The 15,400-nt window shown below is 46.0% G+C and overlaps 1 protein-coding gene across 3 annotated transcripts in view; it reads right to left on the reverse strand.

Annotated features, from left to right (window-relative positions):
* LOC141264921 (probable acyl-CoA dehydrogenase 6) overlaps positions 1 to 15,400 on the reverse strand; it is a 190,720-nt gene that overhangs the window by 5,925 nt on the left and 169,395 nt on the right. For all 3 annotated transcript variants that reach the window (XM_073677340.1, XM_073677341.1, XM_073677339.1), the window contains 2 exons: positions 3,727 to 3,900; positions 1,704 to 1,865 (listed from right to left, as the gene is read on the reverse strand). In XM_073677340.1, the coding sequence (XP_073533441.1) occupies positions 1,704 to 1,865; positions 3,727 to 3,900 (336 nt within the window). The remainder of the gene's footprint in view (positions 1 to 1,703; positions 1,866 to 3,726; positions 3,901 to 15,400) is intronic.

Below are 15,400 nucleotides of genomic sequence, written 5' to 3' on the forward strand. Positions count from 1 at the left end.
ATAGAGGTGTTATCAGTCATTGTACAGTTTGAAAATTGCAAGATTTTTTTTTTAAACATTCAGTAATGCTGCACGGTAATAATGTTTCCAAAAAAAGGAGTATTAATAGTTTATTTTTTATCAGTTAACAAAATGTAAAAATAATGAACGACAGAGAAATCTAATTCACATGACACATGAATATCTGGTGAGCGCCCTTTTCTTCATCACTTCTTCTTGTTACACTTGCACACAGTTTTTGAAGGAACTCAGCAGGAGATTTTTTTCGAACATCTTGGAGACCCGACCCCAGATCTTCTGTGTATGAGGCTTGTGAAAATTCTTCTGTCTCTTCATGAGAACCCAGACAGACTGGATGATGTTGAGATCAGGGCTCTGTGGGGACCAGATCACCACTTACAGGACTCCCCATTTTTAATGACATTGGCTGGATGTTTGGGGTGGTTGTTCAGCTGCAGAATAATTTTGGAGCCAATCAGACGCCTCCTGGTGATATTGCATGATGGATAAGTATCTGCCTCTGTTTCTGAGCATTGAAGAAACCATGAATCCTGACCAAATCCCCAACTCTATTGGCTGAAATGACACTTGCTGGACCTTCCACCATGCTTCACTGTTCTTGCAGACCCTCATTATTGTGTCGATCTCCAGCCCTTCAGCCTACAAACTGCTTCTTGTTAAAGCCAAATATTTCACATTTTGAATCATCAATCCAGAGCACCTGATGCCATTTTTCTGCACCCCAGTTCCTATGTTTTCATGCTTAGTTGAGTCACTCGTCCTTGTTTCCATGTTGAAGGTTTGGCTTTTTGGATACAATTCTTCCATGAAGAAGTCTGGCCAGACTTTTCCAATCAGTAGATGGTGTAGCTGGACTCCACTGGTTGCTGTCAGTTCTGAGCTGATGGCACTGCTGGTCATCTTTCTAATGGAAGTAAGCATGATGTGTCTTTCATCAGTTTCCATGTCCGACAGCTAAGTCTACCGTCGACAATGTTGCCCATTTCTTGTTGCTTCTTCAAAAGAACATCTTAAAACCCCTGTCTGCTTTTAAATCTTTGGGAGAAACCTTGCTGATGCAGTATAACTACCTTGTGTATTGTTGCTGATCTCAGTATTACCATGGTGTATGATCTGTAACATGAAACTGTCTTTTACAACCTCACCAGAGGCACAGTTTGTCTGTTCCTCACCCAGTTTTAAGCCTCCTACATAGCTGTTTCTGTTTCAGTTAATGGCTGTGTTTCAATGTACAATGTATCACCTGTCTGTTGTAAGTGGTTACTCCCGACTATAATCCAACAAAATCAATGACTTTGCACCAGCGTACCTAGAAGGACTGATGAAGACAAAGGGTGGTCACCAGATATTGATGTTATTAACATTTCTCTTTTGTTTATTCACTTTGAAATTTTTAATTAATAAAAATAAACTATTACCATTTCTATTTTTGATAAGATTCTTTTTTTTACAGCATTTTTTTTTCCACACCTGATTGAAACTTTTGCACATTGCTGGAGATAATGGTATTGAACAAAAACAAAACAAAACCCCCCAAAAATATTAAATTTTTAAAAATGCATTTGACATTAAATTCTGATTTAAACAATAGATCATTTTCTGATGACACATTGCCTTTAAAACACAGCAGAGTCGTACATGATCCAACCAACAACCATGTCTGGCATTAAGTGAGAACTCACCGATGGTCCGATACAGCAGAGACCTCAGGAGCTCCACCTCGGTGCTCAGCTCGGCCAGCCGAAAGTGCACGATCTGGTTATTTAGCAGCGGCTGATTGAAGATTTTCCTCTCACTCGTGTACTTCACAGTTTCTTCTATCAGATTTTCCATAGGAGTCAAAACTAAGGATGGAATAAGAACATGTTAATACATTTCAGAGGATTATACATTTTTCCACCACTGTGGCAGTGGAAGGGCTTGCTTTTTGGGAGAGTAATGAATTGTACATTTTAAAGGTACCATTTTAGGATACATTTAAAGGGGGTGTCTGGAATTCTGCTAAAAGTCTACAGTCACTCTCTGTGACTGCGGACTTCGGAAACATCACACAGCATGCTGTCAGTAATTTCCGCTATTGCTGGCGAGACCGGGTGGTCATGTGATCATGAGTATGCGATTTGCATACATTCCGACTAGACGTGCTCAGACTCACTCATTTAACTAACCTAGCATGTCTAGTCGGAGTGTGGCCCGAAATATGCAAATCGCAAACTGTTTAATACCAGATATTGTCCCCCATTGATCTTATGTATCGAAGTCCTCAAAAACCCCATTTAATACTTTTTTTTTTATTATTCATTGTATTTTTTAAGTAATTATATTTTGCAAAAGTGTTTTTAATACCATTAGAGACATCACACTGTGATCTGCCGATTGCTTAGTTAATCATTTTCTATATTTTGACTTTGGTACGAGCCTTAATTAGCATATAGCAATTACCAGCACCCCGCATGTGTTTTGTGGTGTCTCTATGGAGTGATGGAGGAAGTCCCCTTCCCCTTTCCCCTGTCTAACCACATAGAAGTGCTGTATTGTACAAGAGCTGCAATAAACTCCTTTAGATGCCGCAATCAATAGCACCAATGTCATATAAAGGGGTTATTGAAGCTCTTGCATAATATGGCAGTAGTCATAGCACTTAACTGCGCCACCCGTCACGCTGACAGATCCCGAACACCCCGACTTATAAAGTTGTTGAAGGGTCACAAATATTTAAATTTTTAAAAAATATTTAAACAAACAAAAAGATATGAGATAAAATATGGTATCGCACACCACCATTCACATCCCCCCCCCTCTCAAAAAGAAAATAATAAAATATAAATGAAAGTTCAAGCAATAAAGAAGGGGATAAATACTTTTCAGAGCAATGCTTATTTTTTTATTTTATAATATTTAATATTTCAATAACTATTTTTTTTGTTAGGTAAAATCAACCAGATGCGCAAAGGTCAGCACCTCCAGCAATGTTAAGGGGTTAATACTGAATAACCCTGCCGGACTGTCTGGGTGCGCCTGGCCGTCTGCACATCTGCAGAGAAATGGGAATAAATTGAGCAATTCTCCCGGTGACGGATACTTGTCACCTCCAGTCTATGCGGGACATCATGTATCACATCCACGTCTCTCGCAGGATTCTCAGCCCCGTCTCGTTGTGACGAGATGCCCTTTAAGACGTCTTACGACTTCATATTTTTCCAACTTAATCAGACACTTATTCCCCGGTCGCTGACAGCTCAGTGTTAAGCCGGCCGTGCACGTCACTGCTGGAAACACCAAGCTCCTATTTATATCCCACCTAGAAGAGGAAAAGTCTAATTGTCCTTTATTACTAGGAAATGTCTCATTCCCTTCTGCTACTTCATAATATTTCGTGCACGGGGACCTACGGGAACCTGAAAAACTGGACTATGGGTCATGGTCACATCATTTCTTACTAAGGATTGACCAAGAGCCTCTTATAAATTGGTCTCAAACCTCTGATTGTTGGGAAATTACATTCCCAAGCATGTCCTGAGAGCCATAGTCTATCAGGGCATGTTGGGAGTTGTAGTTCTCCTCGCTGTTTTGAGGAGTTTGTGGAGCAGAAACTCTCCAAATCCTCTTCAAGAAGTCAAAAATGTGGAATTTCTGCACAGTTTTTGCTACAAAAACTCAGCAAAAATATTCACTTTGCAGATACCAAAAGTGATGGCTACTTACCATTAGCTACACCCCACATTCTCTCCTCCTGGAACTGCAGCATCTGGTAGATGAACCCCATGCCTTCCTCGCCTATCAGATGCTTACAGGGCACTCTGACGTCTTCGAAAAATATCTGAGCCGTGTCTGATGACTTCATGCCCATTTTGTCAATTTTCTTAGTGACATGCACACCTAGAATGAAAAAAAGACAATACTATAGATATATATGTATATATATACACACTCAGTGCAATGAAAAAGTATTCATTACAAGTGAACTTTTCCACATTTCTTCACATTACACACACAAATTTAAATGTATTTTATTGCAATTTTATGTGATACCAACAAAAAAGTAACAAGTATTTGTAAAGTGTAAAGGAAATGATACCTGTTTTTTTAAAAATTTAAAAAATATAAATCTGAAAATTGTGAGGTGAATTTGTATTCAGCCCCCTGTAGTCTGAGACCCCTAAATAAAATCCCAAGTGACCAATCGCCTCCAGACGTCACATAATTAGTAAATTGAGTCCATCTGGGTGTAATTTCTTCTTAGTATAACTACAGCTATTCTGTGAAGGCCTCAGAGGTTTGTTTGAGAAAATTAGTCATAAAACAGCATCATGAAAACCAAAGAACTCACCAGACAAGTCAGAGATAAAGTTGTGGAGAAGAGTAAAGCAGGGTTAGGTTATAAAAAAAAATAGCCCAAGCTGTGAACATCTCACGGACTGCACAAACAACTCCATACCTACCAAGACATGGTGGTCCTACTAAACTGACATCCCAAGCAAGAGAGCCCTAGTTAGAGAAGCAGCGAAGAGGTCCATGGTCACTCTGGAGGAGCCGTAGAGATCTCAGTTGGGAGAATCTGTCCACAGGAAACTATTAGTCGTATACTCAACAAATCTGGCTTTTATGGAAGAGTGGCAAGGACAAAGCTATTTTTGAAAGCCATAAGAAGTCCTGTTTGCAGTTTGCAAAAAAACATGTAGGGGACACAGCAAGCATGTGGAAGAAGGGGCTCTGGTCACATGAGACCAAAGTAGAACTTTTTGAGCTAAATGCAAAACGCTATGTGTTGCTAAAAACTAACACTGCACATCAGCCTGAAAACACCATCCCCACAGTCACACATGCTGGTGGCAGCATCGTGCTGTGTGGAGGATTTTCTTCAGCAGGGGCAAAGTTGATGGGGAGATGAATGGAGCTAAATACAGGGCAATCCTGGAGGAAAACCTGTTGTAGGCTGCAAAAGACTTGACACTGGGGCGTAGGTTCACCTTCCATCAGGACAACGACCCTAAACATCCGGCCAGAGATACAATGGATGGTTTAGATGAAAGCATATTCATGTATATGAACGGCCCCAGTCACAATCCAGACCTCAAATCAGATTGAGAATATGTGACAAGACGTGAAAATTGCTGATCACAGACGTCTCCATCCAATGTCGTTGTGCGAGGGTGAGTGTGCAAAGAAGAAGGGGCGAAAATGTCACCTCTAGATGTGCAAAGCTGGAAAGACAGACCCCAAAAGACTGCAGCAGTAATTGCAGACAAAGGTGGTCCTACAAAATATTAACTCAAGGGCTGAATACAAATGCACCTCAAAATTATCAGATTTATATTTTATAAATAATTACACAACACTATCATTTCCTTTACACTTCACAAATACTTGTTACTTTGTGGTGGTATCAACTAAGATCCAAAGAAAACACATTTACGTTTGTGGGTATAACGTGGAAAAGTTCATGGGTTTGAATAAATTTCAATGTATGTTATCTTATATATACTGTATAACATAACAATATGCGTGTGAGAATAATAGAGGGGGGGATTTTTAATAGCTATATGCCACAAAGCAAGCATGAAAAAGTCACAAATCATGGTGTGCGCCATCTATGCCCAACATCTTATTTTTTTTTGCAATAGGAGTTGAGCTGCTGTACCAAAGAATGACCACTGCACAGTGTGGCACTGTGGGGCTTTGTCTCTGCAGATTTGTGGGGTGCCTGATATTGGACTTGTACTGAGCTGATATTGATGACAGTCAGGGTATCAATCGTCTCTTGGATGTGAATATGGCAGAATATCTCCAGAATCCCAATCTCACCACATGCAATACAATGTATGCCAAATTATCTTGCTATAGAATAAAGTTCTGACTCATAAACTATAGGTTGACGTGGTCTCCGTGGAACATTTTCGGGCGATGTCTCATCAGAGAATAAGTTGGCAGAATATACAAGTAAATGAGACGTGAGAACAGAGAAGTCAGCAGATAAGCGAAATTCTGGGAAACTATAGGCAGCGCTATCATGTGGCCTCCAGCGTCGTCGTCGTATCGATATCCCGTTATATAGGAGTCACCATTAATCATGTGGCGGTGAGCGGCAGGCGAGACGATGGAAAACAATGCGGCACAGACCTGAGCACAAGTCTCTCCTGTTACCCGCAGTTAATAATCAGCTTAGTACAGAGCTGACGTGGGGGATTAATATGTCACTCATCGGACACAAGGGTGGTTGTGTTTAGTTGCTCGTAGCTTCTAATGATTCTTTCCTTGTGATAGACATCAGCCCTTGATGATCTAACTTTCTGGGGGGCTTGCGCTTTTACACAGCAGCCAATCTGAACAGGCAGAGCTGCAGTATAGAAAATAAAGGAAGAAAATTGCCATCACCCAAAAACTAGACCAAAAATGGTCATTCGCGATGGAGACCAAAAATGGGATCTGTCTGGTTGGATTTTTTTTCAGTTGTCAACTGAAAATGACGCACCCCTGGGCCTGTGTCGCGCAGCGTTGCGCACGCGGGAGCTTACCCGGAGCCGGATCTGTTGAGGGTTGTAGTCTCGTGGCGGTGACCCGGTCCGTGCCCAGGGAGTCAGACTAAGTGGCGCTGTATTAGCGGTAGATGTTGTACGACTACGCCACCCGTTGAATGCAGCGAAGGAGCTGCCGCTGCAGGGCAGACCGCTGAGGCCGGTGGTAGGATTGTGCAGCGTGATAGTATCACCCCCAACGGGAGGGGTATGGCCTCAGGGCAGCCGACGTGGATGATGGGGGTAGCAGGAACCACTCGGAGATGGTACGGTGTAGTTCAGGGTCTTTATTGGTGACAAAGATAGACCCTCCCGGAGTACTGGCTAGCGATTGGGGCCTGGTCAGTCCTTGAGCAGATGGGATCTCCCCTGGCCAGGCGGAGTTGTAGGCCTCCCAAACTAACTGTACTCTTCTGGCTACCTTGCTAGAGGCGGGTATAAGTAGCCCACGTCCCTGAGTGTACCGTGTGGTGCTCACCCGTATGGCCGGTGACTCGGGGCCTTCTAGTAGCTTCCGCTCCACGACGGCGGTGCTGGTCCCACGCGTGTGACCGTGCCTTCGGGTTTCTTGGCCAGAGGACTTGAAATCCCCTGCCGGTCGGATTCTGCTGCTGGATAGGAGTTAGTCCCCACAGCCTCGGACTCCGGGTCCGGTGATAGCTTCTCAGTCAGGGCGAGCTCTGCAGCTGCCAGCCCCTGACTCCTTGTAGTACTGCTCCCACAGAGCTCCTGTTGTTTCTTCCTATGCTGCTTCTCTTCTCTGTCTCTACTTCTTCTCTACTCACTAACCCTGCCTCAGCCCTAGGTTTATATAGGGGAAGTTCTTCCCCTCCCAGGACTGGGCAGGAGGTGTGGCATGCACAGGATCCCTGACCAAGAGACCTCCCACCTGCTCTCAGACATAACATTGCCGTTACTGTGGAAACCAGACCCCTGGGGTGCCACAAAAATATTAGCGCATTGTATGAATTTGGCCAATCATTTACCACTTTGGCCAATATGGTTTTCTGTAAACCTTCTCATTGATCTGCCAGTTTTGTCTGGCATATCCATGGACAGGTCTATATCCAAAGGACAGTTGACCGTCAACCGACAGTTGAGATTTTAGACTACCACCGATTCCACTAGACCAGTGTTTCCCAAACTCCAGTCCTCACGGCCCCCCGACCCCCACAGTTAAGGTTTTCAGGTCTTCCATAGTGTTACACAGGTGAGAGAATTCCTGATGCCTTGATGATACTTCCACCACCTTTGCAATACTAAGGAAACCCTGAAAAAGTGATGTGTTGGGGGCCGTGAGGACTGGAGTTTGGGAAACACACACTAGACAATGCAGTTAGGTTGGAGTCATGGATCATTGCTATATCTCATGGAGTAGAGCTAAGATGGCCAAGACTGAAAAAATATTTTGCAGGTAAAGCCTTCCCAAAAAGAAGCCAAGTACGTTTTAAAGTCATCCATTTAGGTAGGTATTTCATCCAGAAGCATTTATCCTTTATACACTGGATTGATGGGAGATCCAATGGTTAGGATCAACAACTAGAGTTGAGCAAAAAGATTTGTAGGACCAGCGGCCACGTCAGTAGTCCATGACATCTAGACCAGAGCCTTGTGCACCTCCTTCTTACTGCAGGCATTCCCGGCACCTCTTCAGATTAGTAGTCCCCGTGACATCATTACGTTGCTCACATGATGTCACACCACCCCTACCAATCAGAAGAGGCACCGGGAGTGTCAGCAGGTAGGAGGTGCACAGGGCTGTGGTCTGGCATCCAGTCTACCAACATTTTTTTTTGCTAATCACTAGTGTTGAGTGAGCACTAAAATGCTCGGGTGCTCGAAGCTCGGGCCAAGCTCACCGTGATACTCGGGTGCTCGACCCGAGCAACGAGCCCAATGTTAGTCTATGGGAGACCCGAGCATTTTTGCGGCGGCACCCCCGGCAGTCTGTAGAAAGCTTAAAAAGTGCCCAAAACAATAGTGACAGTGCTCAAATGACATGGGGACAGCATGGGCATCGCCCCAGGATGCATTTCAGACCCCCAGGTCACTGCTGTCAACAACGTGGTCAGAGGTATTAAGCCACTTTTACAGGCTCAAAATAAAACGTTCAAAAATTAAACTGAAACGGTTTTCCTGTGAAATATGTTAATGAAGTTCCTTTCCAGGGTAAAGACTTGTGTATAAGGTAAAATAAATAACCAAAAACAAAAATACTCCTCCACACCTTGGGCTATGTTCACAAGTAGCATTTTTTATGCGTTTTTGCACTTTTGTATTGCTTTCAACCGTGACAAATGCATTCACCGGGAAATGTCATTTTAACATTTTACAATCTTATCTGGCCATGTGCTGTGTGACACATGCATACAGTGCTGAAAAGACATGGGAACAGCATGGGGAAGACCCCTGGAAGCATCTCTGACACCCAGGTCACTGCCTAAAAGTGTGCCCATCAGAAGTGATCCTTGCCGCATCACAAGATGCAGACTTGCAAGTATGCAGCCTGCCACCCACCCACCCCCAGGCTGCAATACCATACTGCTAGCTTGCACTTGAAATGGGGCCTTTTAGTTTGGAGGAGGCCGAAGCTGGCCACTACCTCATGGCTGCTTTGGCAGCGAGGTATCCATACTCAGTCCCCAGCCGCCAGGCGGCCGGGTGTCCACGCTCGGTCCCCAGCCGCCAGGGGGGGGCCGGTGTCCATAAACGGTCCCCAGCCGCCCCTATTTCTCCTTGGAACTTCCCCCCACACTTTTCTTAGCCCGGCCTGCTTTAGGGCAGCATTGGATGAGCCCACCAGAGAACCAGACTCCTCCGGTGGGCCCTGGCTTCTCCATCAGGGGAGTTGAGAGTGCCAAGGTGAGGAGCATGATGATGATGATAGAAGTTAGCATCTGCTTTGTTTTCTTGGAATGCAAGCGCATGTATGTAGTAGCGGCTAGGCCTGAGGTGGTCAGCGTTTTGGCGCATATCCTACCTCCTCCGAGGATTGCTGGATGTTTTCCTGCTACTATCCCAGTTCAATGACTCCCATTAAAACAAAGCTTCAGGTGATGAATGATGGATGAGGTGGTGGCAAAGGAGAAAGAGCAGGAGGAACAGGGACCATTCACATCAATATCAGGCCAGTCAACCACACATGTCTTGTAGGATATGTTTCTGTACCAAAAGGAGCGGTTCGGCTACACAGTTATAGGGCATGCAGTGAGTGCAATGCCTACCAAAAATTTCGAGGCACTCCAATGCCCCTTGGAAGAGACATGGAGGTCAGAGGGCCTTAACTAAACCGTTTTTTCCATTTATAGCAACTGGGTCTCCTGTACACTGTTGGCCTAAGCAGTGAATGGAAGGCTTTCCAAAAATTATGAGGAACTGCAATGCCCCTTGAAACAGACGTGGATTACAGCATACTAAAAACCTTCTACCCATTATTGGGGAGTGGGTATCCCTTAGTGTTCGCCTATGCATTGAAAAGGAAAAGCTGACTAAAACGGAGGGAACTACTGTTCCATTATAGCGAGTAACTTTTCTATGCATATGTGATTTCTTCTTTGTCATGTGATTGTTTTTACTATGCATATACTCTGCAAATTGGTTTTATATTTTTGTATGCAAATCTATGTATCATGTGACTTCCATTTTGTATGCTATTAGTGAACAATGGTTTATATACCATGGGTATGCCATTTGCAAGCCAGTCTTGACAAAGAACGCATCTTTAGCGTTCGAAACGCGTTACCCCGGCTATACTATGTGACTATGGAATCTGTTTTTAAAGAGCTTTTTTTTCACAATAAAGAAACCTATTTTTTGAACTATTCATGAAGCTGGTAATCCTTTATGCTGAGGAAATGCAATGCCCGTTGGAAGAATGGTGGAGTTCGCAGTGGAATTGTCACGGGTGTGTTGCCACGAAGATCGTCACGAGTACACAGCCTGACTTCTCGCAGCATTTCATTCAGACTGACAGAGCGGATCGTGGTGTTTGGAGTTGCTGAGATAAGTGTATTTGGAAGTGTTTTTTCCCTTTCCTCGCTTTATCATTTATCTCCTTTCCCGTTGGTTTTCCCTCTGTTGTAGTTGAGAAGTTGTTTGTATGCAAGGTGGTTTTGGTTTTTTCCTTGTACTGTCTCGTTCGTCTAAATACTGTGTTTGGGCATATTATTTCTTGTTCCCTTTGGTTGTGATCGGGGTCCTTCTCAGGACTAGATTACTGAGGTGCAGGGATCTTCAGGAGGTAGGGGTTACGCTGGCGGCCTGGACCTCTGTACCTTTAACAGTACCTCCAGGTTGAGGGATTAGTCAGGGCCCCAGCTTAGGGTCAGCTTAGGCCCCCTACCTCCAGTATACAGAGACAGCGTGACATTTTCACCGACCCACTTAGTTTTTCTCCAGCTACTATGGATCCAGTAGCCGGTCTAGCTCGGCAATTGCAGAGTTTGTCCATGGAGCTGGCGGACGTTAGGTCCAAGGTTTGGCATCCTCAGGAGCAAGCCGGACCAGAACCTAAAGTAGCTCTCCCTGATAGGTTCACTGGGGGGCGGGACAAGTTTTTTGCTTTCCGGGAGGCATGTAAATTGTACTTTCGGCTGCGGCCTCGGTCATCGGGGAGTGAAGAACAAAGGGTGGGAATTGTCATCTCGCTCCTACAAGGGGACCCACAATCTTGGGCGTTCTCTCTTCCCCCGGGTTCCCCGGCTCTCCAGTCAGTGGATAGGTTTTTCGCTGCCCTGGGACTCGTATATGATGACCCAGATCGGATCTCCCTTGCTGAGTCTAAGTTACGTAGGATCCAGCAGGGAGATCGTCCGGCGGAGGAATTCTGTTCGGAGTTCCGTAGGTGGGCCACGGACACCCAGTGGAATGACCCGGCTCTTAGGAGCCAGTTTTGTCATGGTTTATCCGACAAATTGCAGGATGTGTTGGCACAGTATGACTCTCCCGTGTCTCTGGAAGCCGCTATGGCCCTCGCTATTCGCGTGGACAGACGGCTTCGGGAGAGGTGCGGGATAACTCTACCCCCTGTGATGACTCCACCTCCTACAAGGTCCCCTCATATGGTGGTTCCCCTGGTCAGTCCAGAGGAGCCTATGCAATTAGGAGGGACATCATTTCGGGGGAGGGGACCGGTGGTGCGCCATAAGGCAGGAAGGTGTTTCTTCTGCGGGAGAAAGGGACATTTTATTGGGGGGTGTCCATCCCGTCCCTTGCAGAGTGAAGAGTCGTCGGAAAACTGTTGATCCCAGGTTGTGTGGTGGACGGCAATCTGGGAGTAGGTATTTCGTCCCTAGGTTCATCTCAGTTTCTCGTACCGGCGGAGGTGGTGGTGGGTACGAGAACTGAGAGGATATCTGTTCTTCTGGATAGTGGGGCCGGGGCTAATCTGGTTGATGCTCGGTTTGCCCGGGTTCAAGGTATGCGGTTGAGTGAGTTGGCTAAACCCATCCCCATATTCTCGATCGATGCCAGGCCTCTCGGGCAGGGAAGTTTTTTGCAAGTTGTGCATGACATAAAACTTCAAGTGGGGGCGATACATAAAGAACTGTTGTCTTGCTACGTGTTGGAGGGTCTTCCCACTGCTATTGTGTTGGGCCTTCCTTGGTTAGCTAAGCATAACCCGGTTATTAATTGGCAAACCAGGGAGATAAGCCAATGGAGTAAATTCTGTAATAAAAACTGCATGAACACGGTCATTGGTGCGGTTACTCCTTGGGTCTTACCTCCATTTCTGGCGGACTTTGAGGATGTATTCTCGGAGAAAGGGTGTCAGGAACTACCTCCTCATCGCGTGTATGACTGTTCTGTAAAACTGCTCCCTGAGGCCAAGTTACCTAAAGCTAGGTTGTATAACCTTTCTGGTCCTGAGAGGCAGGCCATGAAGGATTATATCTCAGAAAGTCTGGCTAAGGGGCATATTAGACCTTCATCTTCACCGGTGGCTGCGGGGTTCTTCTTTGTTAAGAAGAAAGATGGAGGCCTACGCCCTTGCCTGGATTTCCGTGAACTTAATCGGATTACGGTCCGAGATCCGTATCCGCTCCCACTTATTCCCGATCTCTTTAATCAGATCGTGGGCGCCAAATGGTTTTCTAAGTTGGATCTCAGGGGGGCGTACAATCTGATTAGGATGAAGGAGGGGGATGAGTGGAAGACGGCGTTTAACACTCCGGAGGGGCATTATGAGAACCTTGTCATGCCATTCGGTCTGACTAATGCCCCGGCGGTGTTCCAACACTTTGTTAATGACATTTTTCGCCGCTTGGTGGGACAGTTTGTTGTCATATATCTGGATGATATCCTAATTTACTCGCCGGATCTGGTGTCTCATCAGGAGCACGTTAGGCAGGTGTTACAGATCTTGCGGGATAATAAACTGTATGCCAAGTGGGAAAAGTGTGTGTTCGCCGTACAGGAACTTCAGTTTTTAGGCTTCCTGGTTTCAGCGTCCGGTTTTCGTATGGACCCTGGGAAAGTGCGGGCAGTTCTTGAGTGGGATCGGCCAGAGAATCTTAAGGCACTACAACGTTTCCTGGGGTTTGCTAATTATTACCGGAAGTTCATTCGTAATTTCTCGTCCATGGTTAAGCCTCTCACTGACATGACTAAAAAGGGGACGGATTTTTCTAGGTGGTCTGACAAGGCTTGTCAAGCATTCTCCTCTTTGAAAAAATGTTTTGCCTCGGCGCCCATACTCATTCAACCTGATGCGTCTCAGCCATTCATTGTAGAGGTAGACGCTTCCGAGGTAGGGGTGGGAGCAGTATTGTCACAGGGTTCGTCCCCTGGTAAGTGGCATCCGTGCGCCTTTTTCTCTAAAAAATTGTCGTCCGCTGAGAGGAATTACGATGTCGGCAATAGGGAACTCTTGGCCATTAAGTTAGCTTTTGAGGAGTGGCGCCATTTTCTGGAGGGGGCTGTTCATCCGGTCACCGTCATCACCGATCACAAGAACCTGCTATATCTGGAGTCCGCGAAACGTCTGAATCCCAGACAAGCTAGGTGGTCATTGTTTTTTACCAGGTTTAATTTTGTCGTTACATATCGTCCTGGGTCAAAAAATGTAAAGGCGGATGCCTTATCTCGTAGTTTCCCGGGGGCCGGGAATACGGACGACCCGATTCCTATCCTTCAGGAGGGGGTGGTGGTTTCGGCAGTATGCTCTGAGCTGGAGGAGGAGGTATTGGAGGCTCAGGGGGACGCCCCTGTTGGACCTCCAGGGAGATTGTTTGTTCCAGATCAGTTGCGACAAAAGGTGATCGAGGCACACCATAACTCAGTTTTTGCAGGACACCCGGGGAGTAAAGCTACTGTGGATCTCCTCTCGCGTCAGTTTTGGTGGCCTAATTTACATAAGGAGGTGGTAACTTTTGTCGCGTCCTGTGGGGTTTGTGCGCGCTCTAAGACCTCACATACCCGTCCGTCTGGGGCCCTCTTACCTTTGAAGATCCCGGAGCGTCCTTGGACTCATCTGTCTATGGACTTTATTACGGACCTCCCTCCGTCTTCGGGTAAAACGGTCATACTCGTTGTAGTGGACAGGTTCAGCAAGATGGCACATTTTATCGCTCTTCCGGCTCTCCCTAATGCTAAAACTCTTGCGCAGGTGTTCATTGGGGAGATTGTGAGGCTTCACGGGGTACCCTCCGAGGTGGTGTCTGATCGGGGGTCTCAGTTTGTGTCCAAGTTCTGGAAGGCGTTTTGTGCACGGCGGGGGATGCAGTTGTCATTCTCATCGGCTTTTCATCCTCAGACCAATGGTCAGACGGAACGTATGAACCAGAGCTTGGAGACATATCTCCGGTGTTTTGTGTCAGAGAACCAGGAGGACTGGGCTTCTTTCTTACCTCTGGCAGAGTTTGCTCTTAATAATAGGTGGAGCGAGTCCACTGGTAAGTCCCCGTTTTTTGGGGCATATGGTTTTCACCCCCAGTTTTGTACTTTCAGTGGGGGGGTCTCTTCGGGGGTTCCTGAGGAGGAACGATTTTCCTCATCACTCGCTTCAGTATGGAGAGGGGTGCTGAAGAATCTGAATACTATGGGGAACCGATACAAACGTATGGCTGATAGGAGGAGAGTGTCTGGTCCGGACCTAAGTGTGAACGATCGGGTATGGTTGTCTACCAGGAATATAAAACTTAAGGTTCCCTCCTGGAAACTGGGTCCCAGGTTCATCGGGCCGTACAGAATCAGTTCTGTTATTAATCCGGTGGCATTCCGTCTTGACCTCCCCCCTACGTTTAAAATTCACAACGTGTTTCACAGATCATTGCTTAAGAGGTATGTGGCGCCGGTGGTACCGTCACTTTTACCTCCCCCTCCAGTGGTTGTCAATGGTAACTTGGAGTTCCAGGTATCGAGGGTCATTGATTCACGCTTTAATCGCCGGTCCCTTCAGTACCTGGTTCATTGGAAGGGGTATGGTCCTGAGGAGAGGATGTGGGTTCCTGCGTCGGATATTAACGCAGACCGATTAGTTCGGGCCTTCCACACGACTCACCCGGATAAACCTGGCCCTGAGGGTCCGGAGGCCCCTCGTAGAAGGGGGGGTACTGTCACGGGTGTGTTGCCACGAAGATCGTCACGAGTACACAGCCTGACTTCTCGCAGCATTTCATTCAGACTGACAGAGCGGATCGTGGTGTTTGGAGTTGCTGAGATAAGTGTATTTGGAAGTGTTTTTTCCCTTTCCTCGCTTTATCATTTATCTCCTTTCCCGTTGGTTTTCCCTCTGTTGTAGTTGAGAAGTTGTTTGTATGCAAGGTGGTTTTGGTTTTTTCCTTGTACTGTCTCGTTCGTCTAAATACTGTGTTTGGGCATATTATTTCTTGTTCCCTTTGGTTGTGATCGGGGTCCTTCTCAGG

Source organism: Phyllobates terribilis, unplaced genomic scaffold (genome assembly GCF_046119375.1).
Source record: "Phyllobates terribilis strain yellow unplaced genomic scaffold, ASM4611937v1 Scaffold_4__5_contigs__length_816908805, whole genome shotgun sequence".
Lineage (NCBI taxonomy): Eukaryota > Metazoa > Chordata > Amphibia > Anura > Dendrobatidae > Phyllobates > Phyllobates terribilis.